The 22,471-nt window shown below is 34.0% G+C and overlaps 1 protein-coding gene across 17 annotated transcripts in view; it reads right to left on the bottom strand.

The window, feature by feature from the left end:
* Positions 1 to 22,471, bottom strand: part of ABCB5 (ATP binding cassette subfamily B member 5) — a 162,691-nt gene that overhangs the window by 103,998 nt on the left and 36,222 nt on the right. For 15 of the 17 annotated variants that reach the window (XR_012010867.1, XR_012010869.1, XR_012010868.1 and 12 more), the window contains 10 exons: positions 21,304 to 21,377; positions 17,245 to 17,299; positions 15,466 to 15,616; positions 10,798 to 10,852; positions 5,097 to 5,288; positions 4,840 to 5,011; positions 2,277 to 2,401; positions 2,019 to 2,196; positions 614 to 727; positions 208 to 318 (listed from right to left, as the gene is read on the bottom strand). Coding sequence is in view for 13 of the 17 variants with exons in the window: in XM_072783828.1 (XP_072639929.1) it covers positions 208 to 318; positions 614 to 727; positions 2,019 to 2,196; positions 2,277 to 2,401; positions 4,840 to 5,011; positions 5,097 to 5,288; positions 10,798 to 10,852; positions 15,466 to 15,616; positions 17,245 to 17,299; positions 21,304 to 21,356 (1,206 nt within the window). In the remaining 4 variants the exon portion in view is untranslated. Of the gene's footprint in view, positions 1 to 207; positions 319 to 613; positions 728 to 2,018; positions 2,197 to 2,276; positions 2,402 to 4,839; positions 5,012 to 5,096; positions 5,289 to 10,797; positions 10,853 to 15,465; positions 15,617 to 17,244; positions 17,300 to 21,303; positions 21,378 to 22,471 lie in introns of those variants that run through there. The other 2 variants (XM_072783821.1, XM_072783830.1) reach the window with 2 other exon arrangements.

Raw genomic sequence — 22,471 nt, forward strand, 5'->3', positions numbered from 1 at the left:
TTTTTATCCATTACTGATCTTTCCTTCCCTCCTACTTTTCCTCCTTCTCCCTTTCTCTCTCTCTCTCTCTTCTTTCTCTCCTGAAGTCTTAAAGAAAAGTAGCAAAATCTTGGTCAAAATGATCCTAAATAATCTCTTAAGAGGAGATCTTAGCCAGTATAAGATAATGGCAGAAAACTGCACAATTCTATAATTAAATTAAGGTACCTTGACAGATGGTCTTGATGGATAATTGAAAGAAACATTTTTAAATTCCACTGTTCCTTCTATGCATTCTGGTTTATATCCTGTTGTTGAAAAGTTATCTATAGCAGGTTTCTTGGAAAAACAAAGAAAATGTTATAAAAATTCAACAACACTGTATCTCCTAAAAATAGTTTAAAGAAGGTTTACTTTTACAATATTTTCTGTTTCAGAAGTATATTGAGTTAGACATGAAGATTTCAATAAAACACAATGTCCTTGTGGAAGAGTTAAAACAATCTCTTTCCACAGCCAATTTCCCAACATGGATTTTGCCCATCTTTTTGTTTTAGTGAAATGAGTGTGTCAATTTTTTGGTTTCTTTCTTGTAGTAATGGTAGTTATCTTTCAAAGCAATTTGAAGTCTTACCTTATCAATAACCTGGAAAATATTAAAGGCAGCTCCTCTGGCTATAGTGAAGGTTTCAAAGTTAGGGGCTGCTGTTCCAATGCAGTAACTACTGTGGATTACACTAAAAAAAACCTATAGGAACAAGAAAATAATATTTACTCTCTCCAGTTATGTAAGAGAGACAACAGAATGAAGTGTATATGTTGTTGAGATTCAGAGAGATATTAGGAGAATTAGGTAGAAAGAATGGAACCTCCTGTCAAACATAAAGGAAACAAGTTAATTTAAGTATGATAGCTTTTTCTTAATGTGGAACAACTTTTGATTGTCCCATAGTCTTCTTATCATCTGCTGGGAAGTCTGAGTAGGAAAATCTGCTTACTGAGGAGTGCTTACTGGTTGACTGAGGAGGTGAATTGCACTCTCTCCTTGCTGGTCAATTCCTTAAACTTTACAAAGGATGTGATACATTTCACTAGCATAGAGACGTTACACTATTTCTGTCCAACAGTTTCTAAATTCTTGTATTATTGGACGTCTTTCAGTTTCAGACAGACAGATCTCTGCAAAAAGTGAAATAAGGAAAGAACCCCATAAGCCAGATGCTTTTTCCCTATCTTACAAATGAGGAAGCTTAGGTTTAGCAAGTAATTTGCCCAAAGTCACACATAAATTGAGAAGAAAAGATGTGCCCCAAATTCCTTATGCTCAAGTTTCATTTACATAAAAGTCTTAATTATGAAAGTCTCAAATGCAAAAGATAACTTTAGTTGACAAAAAAGAAATCTACATAGAATGGGAAGACCAAATGAAACTGAAATATATAGACCAGATCAATTCAGTTCAGCAAGACAAATTTTTCTTAATGCTGAACTTAACTCTTTATTGTTGAAACTTGAAGGAATAATTGAATAAATTCAAATTTAATGCATAACCCCTAAGAGTTTTTTTTTTAATCTCTAATTGTGATGTTGGGCAGAGCTGTAGATAGTATGTCTTTAACATTACTATATGCTAAAAGGACAGAGGAAGGGAAGGAGAGTTTAATCTACAGAATATTTCCAGAGGGAAGACAGTCAACAAGGTGAATCTAGAGTACCATCTTACCTCAGCAAGTTTGAAAAGGAAAAGTCTCACTAGAGTTTGGCCTTTTTGACTGTTGGATTAAGAAAACTCAATATCCTAGTGGAGAATTCATTTATGAGTCTTGTAAAAGCATGGTGCTTTTAAAGATACATTGGATGAATAAATCCTGCCAATTCAAAATTATAATTTAAAGGTATATATAAAGCATTTGATGGAAACAAATATTTGTTAAAAACATTCATCTTTGGATATTCATCATCATTCAAAGACAAATTTTTAGTAAATTCTAGATAAGAGACTATATAGGCCAGTTACTTTGCTCTCAAACAAGACTTACAGCAAGAACAGTTCCGATGGTATAACCAGGTTCTCCACTAAGAATCAAGGAGGTTCCATACCAAAAAGCAAGTCCATAGGTTCCAATCATAAAAAAGTAAACTGCACCAAGAGAGAGTTTTGAAGCTATAGCCTTTTTTATGCCAACATCCTTTGCATCTTTTAGATTCTGTGTATACCTGAAAAAGACAAAATGCAATGTAATAGACTTTGGGAAAAATAAAATCAAGCAAATATTGTCATAATTAAAGGAATAGACCTTTGGATTTCTTTTTCCTGGGCTCCAAAGGCTACAACTGTTCGGATTGATGACAAGACTTCTTCTGCTACAGCCCCTGCTTTGGAATAGGCATTTAATTCCTTAGTAGTCAATGAGATGATTATCTGTAATAAACCATGACCAAAAAGAGGGCTCTGAGGCAGCAACAATGTGCACAGAATTTAAATCAGGTAGAATCAAGAACATCAGATTTTATTATTAAAAAAGTAGTTAATATCATTTAATCTAACTTTCTCAGTTTGCAAATGAGGAAAGCAATGGCCAGAAATAATTAAATGACTTTTTAAAGTCTCAAAGCAGTGAAAGAGCTGAGTCTGATGTAATCTTCAGTCAAAATCTGTACTCTGCCTTCTACAAGTAGAGCTTCACTGTTTCCTCCCTATATTTTTAAAACCTTAGAATAGGGTACTTAAATTAATAAAATTGGGAAAGACTTTATTTAGAGATGGGTTATAGAGACACAGTCCGTTTTGGATGCACTATGGAAACTGCTAAGCCTGATTTGACTTGATTTGTTATTATGTCAAAGCAAGTCTTCCAGAGGCTATGGGTCACAGCAGCAGGAAGAAGAAGATGATCTTGCATATGTCTGGAGTGTGACCCCTGAAGCTATTACTACACAATGCAGCCTACCTAGTAAATGCTGTATCTCCAACACTAAGAAGTGAAATTTCAGAGACAGAGAGGAAGGAGAACATCACACGTATTGATATTAGGCAGTTTTACCTGGTTTCAAAATTTTAAAATAAAAATGTGCCTTTTTCTCTATTATATATCCTATTTCCCACTCCTTTAATTAGCAAGAGATTTAATTTAGTAATTAGCACAATGGTTCAATGAAATGGAATAGGAGAAAAATTATTCTCTGAGCTATGAGTGGTTAACTATTGTCTACCCATATAATAAATTTCATTTTCAAAACATATTCTACATAATTGGAGATGATTTTACATAAGACGTGTTTGGACAGTTGTTAAAATCAGAAGGTAGGGGTAGCCCGGGTGGCACAGCAGTTTGGCGCCTGCCTTTGGCCCAGGGCGTGATCCCAGGGTCCCGCGATGGAGTCCCGCATTGGGCTCCCTGCATGAAGCCTGCTTCTCCCTCTGCCTATGTCTCTGCCTCTCTCTCTGTGTCTCTCATGAATAAATAAGTAAGTAAATAAATAAATAAATAAATAAATCTTTTAAAAAATCAGAAGGTAGTATAGAGTGAGTAATAAATACTGAGTAATAAATATTATTTTCTGAATTCATGTAAAGATTACTATTCCTGTATCACTGGAGAGGAAGCAGCACCCATTAAAAAGCCCTGTACATAGCAAATATTTAATAAATGAATGAAAGGAAGCTAGATACCACCCATCCTGGCTTCTTTAGTCATTTGGACAATTTTGATATTTATTTGCTTCTTTTTCACAACCAGCTAATATAATAGCTGAATTTAGATTTCTCACTGTTGTTCCTTATACACTTCTTATCCATTTTACTTTCCTAGGCAGTTTAGTTTAGGCTTTAATCTCAGTAACACATAGTGGGAAATCTTCCTATTGAGGGGATCCTCATTTCAAATATGGTGGGGATGAAGATTTTTACAAGGGTTGTAAAGTCAATGCTAGAAGCCTCATTAAATAAAGATTTCTTGTCTAAATATTGAAGCCTGTTAAATTATTCAGCCATAGAATATTTTTATTGTGGCAAATTCTTTTTTGGTTGAACTTGTATAATGCTAGCAAATCAACTCAGTGAATTTTATGGCTTTGATTTCCATAAAGAACAATTAACTTTGCAAAATTAAAAACCTCATCCATTTCTAAGACTGTGCTATGCCTCCAATCTAGGAGATGGATATATAATATACATTGGTAGAATTGCCAGGTTTGATTTGGAGAGAGGTATTGGGATATATTGGTGGTTTTTGGATTTAACAAAGAGCATTGTTTTCAAATCCAGGTTATAACATTAATCTACTTATAATAGATTGTGGTGTACTTAAAAGAGTGCTAGAAATATAATTTAAAATGAAGATACATAATTTGTTTAAAAAATTGAAACAGATTTACCTAGTACACAAAAATAGACATTAGGAGACATTTTCAATGCAATTCAAGAGCCTTATAAAAATATAAACTTGAAATGGCTGACATGAAGAAGTGTTTACAGTTTTAGGATTTTCTTATTTTGTCCTAGTGAAATGAACTGCACACATTTATCTGGAAATTTAGAACACACAAGGCTCTCCCAACATCCAATATATAATATCTATGCTATTGTTTGAAGTTGTACTAGGCTACTAAATGAAGGGAAATGTTTTTTATTGTTAGTAAGATATTAAAGTTAACCTCATTGCAGCCAAATAACTTGAAAACAAAAAAAGTGACTAATAGGGAACAAAATCAAAAGTATTGGTGATACTTAATATCCCTTTCCATTTTTAGACATAGGAAATGAATAGAAATGCCTTTTTTTTTTTTTTTACAAATTTAGTAAAAGATCTAGTTCACAATCCTGCTTCCAGTTAACACTGTATTAGCCATCTTGCCTACCCTAGAAAACATGGCTGCTGAAGCAATTATAAGAGGCGATGTAGAGAGAGTCACCAGGGTAAGTTTCCAGCCCTTGACCAAACCAACTGCCAAGCCAACAGAAAAAGTAGATATGTTTTGAAACAACAGAGCAATCTTGTCTCCAATACCATCACTGATTTTGTTGATGTCACTGAAACAAGAAAATAAATGCAGTTAAGTCACTGATATATCTTATATTAAAACAAAGTTAATATACTACATATCCATCCTCTTACTCAGTCATGCGAGTGTTAAGTTCACCAATGTCACAACTATCAAACCAGCTGATGTCCTGTGCCAAAACTGAATGGAAAAACTGTTTTCGAATTCTTTCGGTCTGTCGTGCTGCTGTCATAACCCAAGAGGAAATCTGGATGTAGCCAAAAACCAAGGCAGTAACTCCTATTCCAATATAATACAGAGTCAACCTGTAAAAAGATTATTGGAAATGTTAGTGAGACTCAAGTGCAATTTTTCCCTTTGTTATCAAAAAATGAAATCTATCATAGTATTTGATGGAGAGAATTTGTGCTAGAACCTATAAAATAACTAAAAATAAACCTCTTTGAGAAGTAAAGTACATCGAACATAAAAATCTAGTTTTCCCTAGTCTAGAATATGTCTCTCTTACATTACTAGTAGAAATTACAATTTTAAAACATTTGCTATTTATATCTTCTTTAAATAATTTTTAATACTTTCATTTGAAAAGTTATACTGAAGTAATTAAGATAGCTGTACATAGAGCAGGTGGATAAAGAAATGATAATAGTCAAAAGCACTGTACAAAATACTTAGGTATATATATTATTAAATAGAAAATTCAACTTAAGGAATTTCCCCTAAAGAAATATGTAAAAGGATTAACCTAGTTGGATGGTCAGGGTAGTTAACAATAATAAAGAAAAGCTGAAAACAATCTAGTAGGAGACCAGATAAATTGAATCATTTAAAAAATGTATACTTGATACTCACTATGTGTGGGGTTTTAGAGATAAAATCATGAAAAAGATAAGGTCCTATTCATGAAGAGTTTACATTCTGGTGGGAGGAGACAGACAATACACATAGAAAAAGAATTTCAAGTTGTTCTATGAGGCAAGTAAGCAGGGTGATAAGTCACAGAATAACCAGTAGGTAGAGGTGGGTTGGGAGAGCTAGTGCAGATAGAGTGGTTAAGAAAAATGTTTTTGAGGAAGTGATATTAAATCTGGGGTCCAAAAGGCAAAATGGAGCCAGACATAAAAAAAGCAAGAAAAGTATATTCTAGGGAGAGAGAAAAATAAGGTCTGAGGCAGGAAAAAGTCAGCATGTTCCAGAACAAAAACTCCAAAGTGGTATGAAATGATTAGGTCAGAGAATTTAGCAAATATTGTAGGGCAGCCACAGTGCATTGCACAGGTTTTATTTTAAGAAAAAATGTAGACAATTGGAGAATCTAAGCTCAGGATGACCTTACCAGTTCAACTTCTAAAAAGATCACTCTGGCTCCTCTATGGAGAATGAATGGAAGTGAAAGCAATGGAAGTAGGCAGTTTAGTTAGGAGGCTATTGTACTGGTCAGTGTGAGAAGGATAGGGACTTAGATGAAGATGGTGTCAGCTGATGTACAAAGAAATGGGCAGATTCTAGTTATATTTTGGAAATACAACAAACTGGAATTGCCAATGTACAGGATGTGAGGAATGCAGGAAGAGGAGAAATTAAGGATAACTCCTTAGGTTTCGATTTGAGCAACTGGGTGAATGGTGTGTCATGTACAGCCATAGGCAACTGGGAATGGAAATAGATTTGTAGGAGATATCAAGTGTTTTGATTTAGATACTTTAACACTGAGATGCCTATTAAACATCAAAGTGGAGATCAAGTAAGAAACTGATAATGAGAGCCTGAAATTGTTGGAGCAGTCTAGGCTAGAGATGCAAAATTGAAAAGTCATCAGCTTACAGGTAATTAAAATAAAGGATTGACTTAGACTTCCGAGAGAGATAGAGAGAGAGAGAAAGAGAATTAAGTGCAGATAAAAAAGACAGAGGTCCAAGGAATGAGCTAAGGTAGAGTCTGGGATGAAGAGAAAGAGTCTGCAAAGAAAGCTGAGGAGTGGCCATCATGGTAAGTGGAAAGCCAGGAAAGTGAAGTATCAAGGAAAACACAGAGGAACATACAATTGTTCTACATTATTCCCAGATTCTGTGTTGGCAAATCTGCTTGCTCACTAAAGCTTATTTTTAACTCCCAAATCAATACTCAGATGTCTTCATTGTTACTCATGGACATGCACAGAGTGTAAAAAATCTGAGTTGCCCAGCAAAGATGTTCACAGCTGAGGTTAAACAAGGCAACATTCTGCTTTCTTGCTTCAGCTCTCACATTGTAAACAAGTATCATTTTTAGTCTATGTAGTGCCACATTTTTCTTTTTTTTTTTTAATTTTTTTTTTATTTATTTATGATAGTCACACAGAGAGAAAGAGAGAGAGGCAGAGACACAGGCAGAGGGAGAAGCAGGCTCCATGCACCGGGAGCCCGATATGGGATTCGATCCCAGGTCTCCAGGATCACGCCCTGGTGCCACATTTTTCTAATTTTTGTATTTTTGTCTTATTTTTGATGATTTCACTATTTAAAATGACTCTTAAGCACCATGCTTAAGTGCTGTCTGTCTAGTATCCTTAAGTGTAAGAGAGCTGTGATGTGTCCTATGGAGAAAATATATGTGTTAGATAGGTGTCATGTGGGCATGAGTTATAGTGCTATTGACTATGAATTCAATGTTGATGAATCAACAATATATATTAAATAAGTTGTCTTTAAATATAAATATACATAAAATGAGGTTATGTTTTGAGTGATGAAAATGTGACCAGAGGCTCACAGGAACTTAACTTTGCATTTACCCTACTAATCATGGTTTAACATTTGCTAATTCAGTATTCATAACAACTTTAATAAAATAAGACTATTGCAACTAACGAGAATTGACTACTTTCTAGTAAGTGAGACTATATAAGGACAGCATGAAACACTATAGGTTTAATAAAAGTAATCTTACTGAATTTTTTTTAATGTTTTAGGGAAAATGTTTATAATATTGCAAGAGAATGGATTATAAAAGCAAATCAAAAGAAGAAATGCACGATCTGTACACTGGGAACTACAAAACACTGTTGGGTGAAATTAAAGAAGATCTAAATAAACAGAGAGGTAATCCATGTTCATGGATGGAAGACTCAATGTTGTTAAGATGAAAATATCCTCAAATTGATATATAGGTTCAGTGCAATCCCTGTCAAAAATTCCAGTAGGCTTTTTGGCAGAAATTGGAAAGATGATCCTAAAATGTACACAGATATGAACAGAACTCTGAAGAACCAAGGTAATTTTTAAAAAGAACAAAGTTGGGGAACTTATATTTCCTGATTTTATTTATTTATTTGTTTGTTTATTTTCTAAAACTGCACTAATCAAGATAGTATGATACTAGCATAAGAATAGGTATATCAATAAATGCAACAAAACTGAGAGAACAGAAACTTAAAAGTTTTGTGCTTCAAAAGAAACCTTTAATAAAATGAAAAGACTAGCTCCAGACTAGAAGAAAGTATTTGCCAATCACACATATAACAAAGAATTTGTATCTAGAATTTATAAAATAGAATTTTCATAATTCAGTGAGACAAATGGCATAATTAAAAAATAGGCAGAATATTTGAACAAATTATTTAACCAAAAAATATATGAATGTCTAAAAAGTAATTTAAAAAGTGCTCATTATTAGTCACTGGAGAAATGCAAGTTAAAGACACAATATGATACCACTTCACACCTACTACCATGACAACAATAAAAAAGACATAATAATTAAATGTTGACAAGAATGTGGAGAAACTAGAACCCTCATACACTGCTGGTAAAAAAGCAAAATGGTATAGCCACTTTGGAAAACAGTGTGGCAGTTTCTTAAAAGGACAAACATAACTTATCATATGACCCAGCACTTCTACTCCTAGATATCTACCCAAGAGAAATAAAAACATATGTACACACAAAAACTTTTGAAAATAGCATAGGTGGAATAAAATTCTTTGGTTCCTGATTATATTACCTTGTCCTCATCAAGAAAGAAGATACAAAGCAATGATTCCCAGAAATATGTTCATCAAAACATTAGTTCCACAGGATGTTACCAGGTGTTTGGGGAAAAAAATTGGTTTTATAGTCAAATAGTTTTTTTTTATTTATTTTTATTGGTGTTCAATTTACTAACATACAGAATAACCCCCAGTGCCCGTCACCCATTCACTCCCACCCCCCGCCCTCCTCCCCTTCTACCACCCCTAGTTTGTTTCCCAGAGTTAGCAGTCTTTACATTCTGTCTCCCTTTCTGATATCAAATAGGTTTTAATAACTTGTTGTAAAAGGAGTTTTACTACACTTATCTGTCCTGTGTATCCAAAAGGTGGCTATTATATATAGCATTTTCAAAACCAGTTTGACAATGTAACCTTTTTTTGTCATGTATCCCAAACACTCTAAAATAGAACACCAGTTTAAGCAACAATAACATAACAAATACTATAGTATAAATGTTAAGAATTTTTTTTGTAAATTTTGTAACCTTTTAATAATTGTACACAGACATATCTTTTCATTTTATTCTCGTTTATTATTATCTGTTCTTTAAAAGGATGCTCTTATTTTTAAAAGTTCCAAACTTCTTTGTAATAAATTCAAATTTTATGATTATACTTCAGAACCTCGGTTTAACACTGTAGGAACAGAATTTAGTAGAAGGCAATGCATTGGATTTCAATCAGGAATTTTCAAAAGAACCAATATAAAGGAATTTTATGTAAAAGTTGCTAAAACAAACAAACAACAACAAAAAAAGTTGCTAAAACCCAGATCTGTTTCCCAAAGTTGAGGTTGCAGCAAAATACAACTAGAGGGGGCGCTATTCACATTGCATAGAATAGCAGCGTACAATAGAACTTTTTGTGACGAAGAAAATGTTCCTTATCTGTGATATACAAGATGGCATCAGCCAAATGTGGCTACTGAACACTTAAAATGTGACTGAGAATGAGAAACTAAATACTTAGATTTTATTTAATTTTAATTAATTCAAATTTAGATAGCTATATGTAGCTGTGACTAACATACTAGACAGTGCAGATCAAGAATTATGGCCCAGAGAGTTTCACTGCAATATGATAGATGCCTCTTGGGTTGTGCAAATGCCCGCTTCATTTTTGGGAGAAAAATGAGGGATCACTTAGGTCTGTAGCAAAAACTCTCATAATTTTAGTGAGACACTACTGATTGCAGTGAATATATTTAATAAAGCAGCGCCTAACAAACTCAACACATGACAAAGGGAGCGATAGTATTTAATACATAAACTACACAAACTGAATGTCCTTATAAATTATTTACTTCGGATTTTACAATTTTTAGTTTTAATACATTACCATAATAGTCTGAATAATTAGTCTTCAAAATTAGTCAATAAAACTTTACTGTTTCTGTTTATCAAATTATTTTATTATTTTTATTATTTGTTGCACATGACTTTCTAGTTTTTAAAGCTTATACAAGTAACATTTTTCTATAAGGTTTGTAAGGAATATAATTTGAAAAAAAAGGAAAAATAAGTCCTTTAGCCTTTAGGATATGTACCTTCGATTCTAGGAGGCAAAATTAGTCTAAAAATGAAAATACAAAAATAAATTTTCTATTGACGACAATTCTGTCAAATAAAGCACATGAACTTACATATCAAAGAAAAAATTATGTGATAGTTATATTTTCTGTATCTAATGAAAGAAAAGGACATGTTTGTTTAATTACTTACATGTAATATTAATGATCAAACCTCAGTTTTTTCCTTTTAAGTAGCACATAATAAACATAATATCAACATTTTAGTTGGACTTACATAATAATATCTTCATTCAGCTTCTCTTGAAACTGAGTACAATTCTGGTAATTTGCTGTAAAACAGTATTTTAAATTATGAGGGCAATTAATTTATAATTGGCTATACTGTTTCATACATAGCCCTCCAAACCAAAAATAATGCATTCTCAAGAAAATAGACTAATAATCTTAGATTTATAATCATTTTAACTTTCTATTCTTTAAACTTAAAATTTAAACTATTATCTCTGGTTGCAAAAAGAACTCATGCAATGTGAAAAATTATAATGAAATATTAACCATGTAGCTCCTACCTGGAAAAAATTCTTTAGGACATCTCTGATTTCAGATAACAGTTGTATAAGTAATAGTAATAGAACTCACTTTTCCTGCTGAGATTATGCATTTAGAATCCAGTTTGAGATACCCCAGGGAATAATTTAGAAAGTCCAAGAAAAGCAAGAACATATGTGAAAGTTCTAGAAGTAATAGTCATAGCAAAAATTTAAGTGAAGCTCATTGAAATATGTTGGGTATAATAAGGATAGCAACACAATAAAACAGTATTTAAATCACCTTTGGGTTATAAGGTTTATATATATATATATATATATATAAAGTTTTATATATATGTATATGTAAACTTTTCTATGTATCCTCTAGTAGAAAATATATCACACATGAATAATATGGTCATGATTTCACAAACAGCACAAAACACAGGCCAATATCCACTATCATAATTTTCTTTCTTAAACCTCTATAATAACTTTTTTATCCTAGATTTTTAATTTATTTATTTTAGATAGAGATCATGAGTACAAGCATGGGGAGGGGCAGAGAGAATCTCAAGCAGACTCTGTGCTCAGGGCGGAGCCTGACATGGGGCTGGATCTCACAACTCTGAGATCACCACCTGAACTAAAATCAAGAGTTGGGTGCTTAACTGACTGAGCTCCCCAGGTACTTCAAAACTTTCATAATAAATATTTGAAAACCATTCCAGACACCTTGTCTATTCTTTTACATAACCACAATGACATCACATATGATAATGTCTACAATCTTTACTTATATGCAAAAAATAATTTTCCCGTTATTTCATTTATAGAATTATGGTAGGGAAAAAATTTAAAGCAGTTTATTCCATATATTAGAATTACCGGAAGTCTAAACTGTAGTGGAAAGTTTTGATGAGATTAACTGAGCTAATAAATAAAATATACATTGTTTCTAAAAACGGTACCTAAATTACATAAAAATGGCATATTATTATTTTGGCGATTATATTAATAGAGGTAATATGTGTAGGAGCAAATAATCCTCCTCTACATTCCTCCAGACAATCAATGTTAAGTTGAAGGTATATTGTTTCATGACCTCACTTCTCTTTTTTAATATGTCATGATATACCAATAATATAAATACATTTATTTATTTTTTAAATTTTTTTATTTTTTTAAAGATTTTATTTATTTATTCATGAGAGACACAGAAAGAGAGAGAGATAGAGAGAGAGAGAGAGAGAGAGGCAGAGGCACAGGCAGAGGGAGAAGCAGGCTCCCTGCAGATAGCCTGATGTGGAATTTGATCTCAGGACCCTGGGATCACCCCTTGAGTTGAAGGCAGACACTCCATCACTGAACTACCCAGGTGACTTAATTTAATTTAATTTAAATTTAATTTGCCAACATACAGTATAACATCCAGAGCTCATGCTCATTTCATCACATGCCCTCCTTAATGCCCATCACCCAGTTGCCCCATCCCCCACCCACCTCCCCTTCTGCAGCTCTTTGTTTATTTCCCAGAGTTAGGAGTCTCTCATCGTTTGTCTTCCTCTCTAATTTTTCTCCACTCATTTCCCTCCTTCCCTTATTGTCCCTTTCACTATTACTTCTATTCCACATTTGAGTGATACCATATGATAATTGTCTTACTCCACTCAACATAATACCCTCCAGTTCCATCCATGTCAATGTAAGTGGTAGGTATTCATCCTTTCTGATGGCTGGGTAATATTCCATTTATACCACCTCTTCTTTATCCATTCATCTGTTGCTAGACATCTGGACTCTTTCCGTTGGCTATTGTGGACATTATTGCTATAAACACTGGAGTACATGCACCCCTTCGAATCAGCACTTTTGTATCCTTTGTATGAATACCTAGTAGTGCAATTGCTGGGCCATAGGATAGCTCTATTTTTAACATTTTGAGGAACCTCCATACTCTTTTTCACAGTGCCTGCACTAGTTTGCATTCCCACCAGTAGTTTTAAGAGTGTTCCGCTTTTCTCCCCATCCTCACCAACATCTGATATTTCCTGAGTTGTTCATTTTAGCCATTCTGACTAGTGTGTGTTGGTATCTCACTGCGGTTTTGATTTGTATTTCCCTGATGCTGAGTGATATTGAGGATCTTTTCATGTATCTGTTGGCCATTTGTATGTCCAACATTTCTTTGGAGAAATGTCTGTTCATGTCTTCTGCCTATATCCTGACTGCATTTTCTTTTTTTGGGGGGGGGGTGTTAAGTTTGGTAAGTTCTTTACAGATTTTGGATACTAGCCCCTTATCTGATATGTCATTTATGAGTATCTTCGTCCATTCTGTAGGTTGCCGTTTAGTTTTGTTGATTGTTTCCTTTGCCATACAAAAGCTTTTTATTGTGATGAAGTCCCAAAAGTTCATTTTTGCTTTTGTTTCCATTGCCTCTGAAGATGTGTCTAGCAAGAAGTTGCTGTGGCCAAAGTCAAAGAGGTTGCTGCCTGTATTCTCCTCTAGGATTTTGATGGACTCCTGTCTCACGTTTAGGTCTTTCATCTATTTTGAGTTTATTTTTGTGTATGGTATTAGAAAGTGGTCCAGTTTCATTCTTCTGCATGTGGCTGTCCAATTTTCGCAACACCATTGTTGAAGAGACTATCTATCTTTCTTCCATTGGGTATTCTTTCCTGCTTTGTTGAAGACTAGTTAATCATAGAGTTCAGGGTCCATTTCTGGGTTCTCCATTGTGTTCCATTGATCAATGTGTCTGTTTCTGTGCCGGTACCATACTGCCTTGATGATTACAGTTTTGTAATAGAGCTTAAAGTCTGGAATTGTGATGCCTCCAGCTTTGGTTTTCTTTTTAACATTACTTTGGCTATTTGAGGTCTTTTCTAGTTCCATGCAAGTTTTAGGATTGTTTGTTCCAGCTCTGTGAAAAATGCTGGTGGTATTTCGATAGAGATTGAATTGAATGTGTGGATAAATTTGGGTAGCATAGACATTTTAATAATATTTGTTATTCCAATCCATGAGAATGGAATATTTTTCCAATTCTTTGTGTCTTCCTCAATTTCTTTCATAAGTGTTCTATAGTTTTCAGAGTTTAGATCTTTTACCTCTTTGGTTAGGTTTATTCCTAATATCTTATGGTTTTTGGTACAATTGTAAATTGGATTGATTCCATAATTTCTTTTTTCTGCTACTTCATTGTTAGTGTATAGAAATGCAACAGATTTCTGTGCATTGATTTTATAGTCTGTGACTTTCCTGAATTCCTTATGAGTTCTAGAAATTTTTTGGTGGAGTCTTTCAGGTTTTCTACAAAGAGTATCATGTAGTCTGTGAAGACTAAAGTTTGATTTTATTTTTATTTTTTTTTCTGATTGCTGAGGCTAGGACTTCCAGTACTATGTTGAATAACTGGTGAGAGTGGACCATATGAAGATAGTACAGGTTTTAATGACACACTTTAATGACACACTCAGCTAAAATAAATAGCTATAAGGATGCTTTCTACTTTGTAATTTTGGGGAAAACGACAGAATCAGGGAATTACTAATATTTATAATATCTATCAGATTAAAAAAAGACTATAGATACTCAGCATGTCTGTGCATAGAATTGCTGGACTTACATCTAAAGAATGTTACTTCAAGGATATGACCCTGAAATAGGTTAATACAAAGGTAATGATACATGAAGGACATCTACAGTTATGGGAACTACAACCCCCCCCCTTTCTTCCCCACACATGATTGTTAGATTTCCCTCCTATCTTTATTCAGGGTTTTTGTCTCTAATACCATCATTTTCTGCAAGTTCATTTTGGCTTCCTTGCTGCATTGTGTTCTACAATGCCATGCATGTCTATATGCTATTAATGAAACCCTAAGCAGCAGAGAGATTTTGTCATTTTTGATTTCTCCTTTTTAAAGGGTGTATTATAGATAAGTGCCCTGGAATAGCCCAAGCCTTTGGTTAAATCATGGTGTATGATCACCACTTCTGATAGAAAATTTTTTAATTTCCTAGAGAGAAAAGTTGAGGTACACTAAGTCTCAGATGATTTTTATATACCATGAGTGGTTAGCTCCTGGGTCTCCAGCTTACTGATTTTTGAACATGTCAGCTTCCACAATGGCATGAATCAATTCCTTAAAATAAATTTCCTTCTCTCTGTCTCTCTCTCCCTATATATATATATATACACATACATTCACATCTTATTGATTCTGTTTCTTTGACACGTGTTAATACAAATTTTGGTTCTTTAGTCCCTGGTAATATAAAAGAATAAATGACTTACATACATATTTTGTAGATACTGTTTGACAATACAAAAATCTGTATTATGAGATATTTTATTTGAAGCTTTTGGGTCCCCAGAAATACAGGAAAATACATGTTGTACTCACTTGTATTGGTTTTGACTAGACATCCACTAATAAGGTTATCACTCATTTTTCCTAAAATCAGTGACATTACAGGAAGACAGGCTCCATTTACTAGTGATGCCAGTAATCCCAGGATCATTAGTGTGATGTCCAGTCCATTTGCAAAGCGGAACTTAGGAAAACAAAACATAGTAGCATTATAGCTATAAAAAACAAAAACAAAATGAACCTATAGTTTTTGCCATCAAGTAAATGCTATTTTATAAATTAAAAGACTAAATAAATGTATAAAATCATGGAAAAGTATTTGTAAACAAAGTAAAAAAAATCTCTGAGCTTAAGGATTTACAATGTATTTTGAAGAAGTGTTGAAAAATATAAAGCAGCAAAATAAGTGTAAATTATACATCTGTAATAATAACTATCATACAGGTCAGACCAGATGTGGGTAGGAGTCAGAAACTTCCTTCCATTTGGTTGATTCTGAATTAAGGTAATATATGTTGAAACACTGCAAGACAGTATCTTGGTTTATAGACAGGTGAACTTCGAACTCTCAATTCCTTAGGCTTATCAACATCATAGCAATGATACAACTAAGTGCAGTGAACAGTAACCATGCAGTAAAAATTAGTTCATCAAGTGTAATAAATTATATTTTTCATTCTTATTTTAAATTCCTTGGATTTTTTTCTATTTAGGACAACATCTATTCTTTAAATAAGGATGTATAGTAATTTACAATGCTATTTAGAATAAGAAAGAAATAACTGAAAGCCAAATATTGAATACTTTGTATTCTATTTTATGCAAGATTCCAACAATGCTATTTCAAAAAAAAACCATGAACAAAACTTGAAAATATGGATTATTTATCTTACTGAGAAGTCAAGATAAAATTTAATGATATTAAAATGAAATTAGATTTATATAATAGCAAGAAGAACTTTTACATATTTTATGAGTGGTGGCTGAAAAAATTGAACATTTTTTCATTTATTCATATGATAGATAATAAATATCTATAAATATTTATGGAGTAACTGCTACAGTATTATGGTGGTACTTCAGATGATATGAGGGTATCTGCTCCTCCACCTTCCTCCAGAATAGTGTGTTATTTTCTTGATAAAGTTTATCATATTCTGCAACATCCCAGGGTTTTTAGAATTTGACTTCTGAAAAAGTAGGTACTGTTTTATGTGAATTAGTAATGACACTGACAGCCAGAATGACACAGAGATTAGAGTAGGTAGAGGAGTTGTTTTGGGAACATATTCCTGAAAATCTTCCTTGAACATAATCCTAAAGAAATGTGCTCACATACTTTTTTATGTATAAGTTTGACAAAATATTTAGATAATTATTTTTTATTTCAAAAGAATTCATAGTTTAAACATAACAAGCAACTTATAACCATGCCTTTTCATTAGAAAATACTGAAACATAAACATAAAGTAGCAAAAATCACTCACAATTTAATTCCCCACCACTCAGAAATAGCCTCTGTAACATTTATGCATTGCACATATACACATTCATTTTTTTTGTTTTTTGTTTTGAAAAATTGGGATCAATTTTGCAATATTGTATATTGTATAAATATTGTGTTTATTTTCTTATCCCTATTATGGAAATATTGGGTTAATTATATTTTTTTTCCTATTGGAGACAATATTTTGATTAATTATTTTTTAAATTCTCTTTTACCCTCCAACAGATGTAATCAATCATTTTATGCACTACAGATAGTTCCCTAAAATTTTCAGATATACATACTTGCTAGGTGATTTCACTTACTATTTCAATAGGTCCAACAGCTTGTTTTCTTACTTTGGGTAGTTCTTGTGGTTTTCTGGAAAACAAAATTTCCAGATGGAAAGGTTTACAATGTGAATATAATTTGCAAAATTTTCCAATTGAAATTGTTCTGAAGTATCAAATTTCACTCTTTTTTTCTTTTTCTTTTTTTTTTTTTAAGATTTATTTATTTATGATAGACATAGAGAGAGAGAGGGTCAGAAACACCGGAGGAAGGACAAGCAGGCTCCATGCCGGGAGCCCGACGTGGGACTCGATCCCGGGACTACCAGGATCGCGCCCTGGGCCAAAGGCAGGCGCTAAACCGCCGAGTCACCCAGGAATCCCCCAGGGATCCCCCTCAAATTTGACTCCTTTTTTTTTTTAATTTTTATTTATTTATGATAGTCACAGAGAGAGAAAGAGAGAGAGGCAGAGACACAGGCAGAGGGAGAAGCAGGCTCCATGCACCGGAAGCCCGATGTGGGATTCGATCCCGGGTCTCCAGGATCGCGCCCTGGGCCAAAGACAGGCGCCAAACTGCTGCGCCACCCAAGGATCCCTCAAATTTGACTCTTGATAGCAAATTTGTATCAACACTGAAACTTTCAAAACACATTTAATGAGGGCAGCCCTGGTGGCGCAGCGGTTTAGCACCGCCTGCAGCCAAGGGCGTGATTCTGGAGACCGGGGATCGAGTCCCACGTATGGTGCCTGCTTCTCCCTCTGCCTGTGTCTCTGTCTCTATGAATAAATAAAATCTTAAAAAAAAACACATTTAATGATACACGGTACAAAGATTTTTATTATAATCACTGGGAAAGTTAAGTTGTCACTGGCTATCTCTACATTAGTTAGGGTAACAACTGAAGGCATACCTTTGGAGTAGAGTTCTTTAAATTGTAGTAAAATACATACACCATCTTAATTAATTTTAAGTGTGCAGTTCCTTAATATTAAGTACATTCATATTGTGCTACCATCACCACCATCCATCCACAGAACTCTTCATCTTGGAAAACTGGCTCTGTACCAATTAAACTGTAATCCCTTTTCTCTCTTGCCTCCATCTTCTGGCAACTATCCTTCTATTTTCTATTTCTGTGAATCTGACTACTTTAGGTGGAACCATATAGTATTTTGTTCTTGTAAGTGGAACCATATAGTATTTTGTAAGTGGAGCCATATAGTATTTTGTTCTTTTCTGTTGGGTTTATTTCACTTAGCATAGTATCTTCAATGTTTGGCTATGTTGCAGGGCATGTCAGAAGTTTTCTCCTTTTTAAAGCTGATTATTATTCCATTGTATGTATGTACTGCATTTTGTTTATTTATCCAACCATTCATCAGTCAATGAACACTTCAGAGTGCTGCCAGTTTTTGGCTACTGTGAATAATGCTGCTATGAATACAGGAGTACAAATATATTTTCAAGTCCCTGCTTTCAATTATTTTGGGTATATAACCAAGATTAGAATTGCTGGATCACATGATAATTCCATTTTTATTTTTTTGAGAAACCATCATATTGTTTTCCATAGCATCATTTCACATTCCTATCAACCATGCACATGGTTTCTCTACATCCTCGTCAACAGTTGGTATTTTCTATTTTATTTTAATAGCATCTATCTTAATGGGTATAAGGTGGTGGATTAGAGTGTTTTTTTTTAAGATTTTATTTATTTATTTGAGAGAGAGACAGACAGAGAGAGAGAGAAAGAGAGAGAATGAGCAGGGGGAGGGGCAGAGGAAGGGGGAGAAGCAGACTCCTTGCTGAGTAGTGAGTCTGATGCGGGGCTGCTTGATCCCAGGACCCTGAGATCATGACCTGAACTGAAGGCAGACACTCAACCAACTGAGCCACCCAGGTGCCCCTGGATAAGAGTTTTTAAGCTTCTGCAACAAACTGCACAAGAGCAACTGGCTCATATTTCAAGAAAGTCCAGATGAGGGATGCCTGGGTGGTTCAGCGGTTGAGCATCTGCCTTTGGCTCAGTGCGTGATCCCGGGATCCAGGATCCAGTCCCACATTGGGCTCCCTGTGGGGAGGCTGCTTCTCCCTCTGCCTATGTCTCTGCCTCTCTCTCTCTGTGTTTCTCAAGAATAAATAAATAAATCTTAAAACAAAGAAAGTCCAGATGAAAACTGTAAATTGTATTCATTGGTTTCAGGGAAATTTGTCAATGAAATACACATACACATAGATTCTTTACCTTCTTATTTTGTATTTTGTTACCTCTATATCCTATGGTGTACATTAAAAATTTTTTAATTTAAATTCAATTTAGTTAACATATAGTGTATCATTAGCTTCAGGGGAAGAATTTAGTGATTCATCAGTTGTATATAACATTCAGCAGTCATTATATCACATGCCCTCCTTAATGCTCATCACCCAGGTACCCCACCCCACCCCTCCTCCAGCAACCCTGTGTCTTCCCTATAGTTAAGTCTCTATGGTTTGCCTCCCTCTTTTTTGTCTTATTTTATTTTTCCTTCCCTTCCCTTCCCCTATGTTCATCTATGTTGTTTCTTAAATTCCACATATGAGTAAAATCATATGGTATTTTATTGTTCTCTGACAGTCTTATTTCATTTGGCATAATACCCTCTAGTTCCATCCATGTTGTTGCAAATGGCAGGATTTCATTCTTTTTGATGGCTGAGTAATATTCCATTGTCTAAGTATACCACCTATGGACATCTGAGCTGTTTCCATAGTTTGGCTATTCTGGATATTACTGCTATAAATACAGGGGTGCACATGCCTCTTTGAATCAGCACTTTCGTATACTTTGTATGAATACCTAGTAGTGCAATTGCTGGGCCATAGGGTAGCTCTATTTTTAACTTTTTAAGGAGCCTCCATACTCTTTTCCACAGTGCCTGCACCACTGTGCATTCTCACCAACAGCACACACACAAAAGATCCTTAAACAAGAGTGGAAGACTGAAGGGCATCAGATTACGTTTTCTAAAAAAGACACACAGAAGGATGAACTTCTGAGTCTTCTCTTCCAGCTTTATAACATATTGTTCTATCAGCTTTGATAAATGACAAGTCACTTAATTTTATTCCCTCTGAGGTTAATAATTAAGTACTGGGCCAATCTGCTCTGAGATGTTTCATAGATGACAACAAGTGCTCTAAGAATGTGAAGCCCTTCCATTATTCCAGATGCTGATTTTAAGATTTTTAAATTTTATTATTTATGTAATCTCTACCTGATGGGCACTTGAACTCACAACCCCTGAGATCAAGAAACACATACTCCTCCTGCTGTGCCAGTCATGTATCCCCTAAACACTGACTTTAAAGAGTAAGACTCAGTAATCTTTTGATAAATTTTGTTTCAGGGAAACATTTTTGTCTCCCATTGACCTTCATGAAAAAGCTCTGAAGGAGGGTTCAGGTAGTCTTTCGAAAGACTCTTTCCTATCAGAGTTGAGAGTGGAGAAGTGTACATGGAAGATATAGTGGGAGCTCCCTTTCTGGCTATTTGCAGCCCTATATTAATGAAACAGGCTACCAAAAGGGGTCCTCTTGAATTTTACAGACTATCTATCTGAATGTAACACAATTATTATGGTAAAAGTGAAACTAAAATAGACTTTAAGCCATTTCAATTTTAAATCTATAAGTTAGTGAATTATAGGTATAGGAAATTTTTATAACATGCACACACAGACGTCCATGTAGTGAAAAAATAATCTGAATCCAGTACTTTCTTTCATTAACTGTGCCACATGGGATGAAGGTTCCATAGAGAATTGAATTGAAAATATTGAGGTATTTTTTTTCTTACACTGGTAACATAAATTCAAAAGAGAGAACTGATGAAATAAAAGTACTAAATCAATAAATCTCATAGTTATTTACACTTCCTAAAGTCCCAGTTAAGCCAACTGTAACATTGATTAAGTTGAGGTCCAGAAAAAAGCAAATAGCACTGCTATTTTTAGAAAAAAAATTAAACATTTTTGCTATAGTATTGAAAAGGATAAAGTACATTTGAAGTTGCAGGACATTTTTTGTGGAACTTAGGCAAAGCTTACCTATTTCTCTGATAATTTTCTTGCATCTCTTCAGCTCTTTCAGAATTTGCCATCTTATTTACAATTCAATTCTTCTGAAATATTAAGAAATATATCATGACTGTGTAAAATGTCATCATGTAGTTGATATAAATAAAGCATTCTTTATATTCCTTTAGAAAAAGTGTGCTACTGAGTTTCACCCTGCCTCACCACTCTGCACTTTAACTGAAGTTTCTGGTTAGGAAGCTCATTTTTTAAGATATTATTGATTTTATGATTTTGTTGCTTCATTCTGGGCTTAGATTTGGAGCTAATAAAAATTCTAGAAATGAAATAAAAGGAAACCCAGATTCTACAGATGATGCATCTTTATTCAGGACACTGGATTTTATTCCTATTTTGCCACTGATTTGATTGTAATTAATGAAACTTTTAAACTATGTCATGCTTAGTTTTTTCTATAAACAGTTGATGCAACAATTTCTGTAGCCAGTGGTGTGAGGGAGTAGGGCTTTCTAATTCATCAAATATAAGCAAACTAGAGCTTCTATCATGTATAAATAGTTGTCAAAAAATTAGAATATTTTGAAACTCACTCATCATTAAAATTAGGGACGCCTGGGTGGCTCAGCTGTTGAACATCTGCCTTTGGCTCAGGGCATGATCTTGGGATCCGGGATCGAGTCCCACATTGGGCTCTCCTTGCAGGGAGCCTGCTTCTCCCTTTGCCTATGTCTCTGCCTTTCTCTTCTCTCATAAATAGATAAACAAAACCTTTAAAAAACCTCATTCATCATTAAAATTATATTAAGAATAATGTATTCTCCCTTTGGATGACACTTTAGAATTTTAGTCTGTTGTAAGATTGCATTTATGTATATAAATGTTTATATCATTGCAAATGTAAAGATATTTTGAGTCAATCTCACTTGTTAGGCAATATAACCTATTACCTATATTGAGATGATTATAAATAATATGCGTTTGAACTCTAGAGTAGAATTACTGATTAATGAAATACTACCCAAGCATCCAGAAAAAAACAGTACATTTTTAAAGAGTAAGCTTCTCGATGAAGGAACTAGTCTCAATGGGTTAGTTTTTAGTGGCTGAGAAATAAAGCATGATACAAATACACTGGCATATTATTTTTATTTCAGAAATCAATGGTCATATGTTTAGTTAA

Source organism: Canis lupus, chromosome 18, assembly GCF_048164855.1.
Source record: "Canis lupus baileyi chromosome 18, mCanLup2.hap1, whole genome shotgun sequence".
Lineage (NCBI taxonomy): Eukaryota > Metazoa > Chordata > Mammalia > Carnivora > Canidae > Canis > Canis lupus.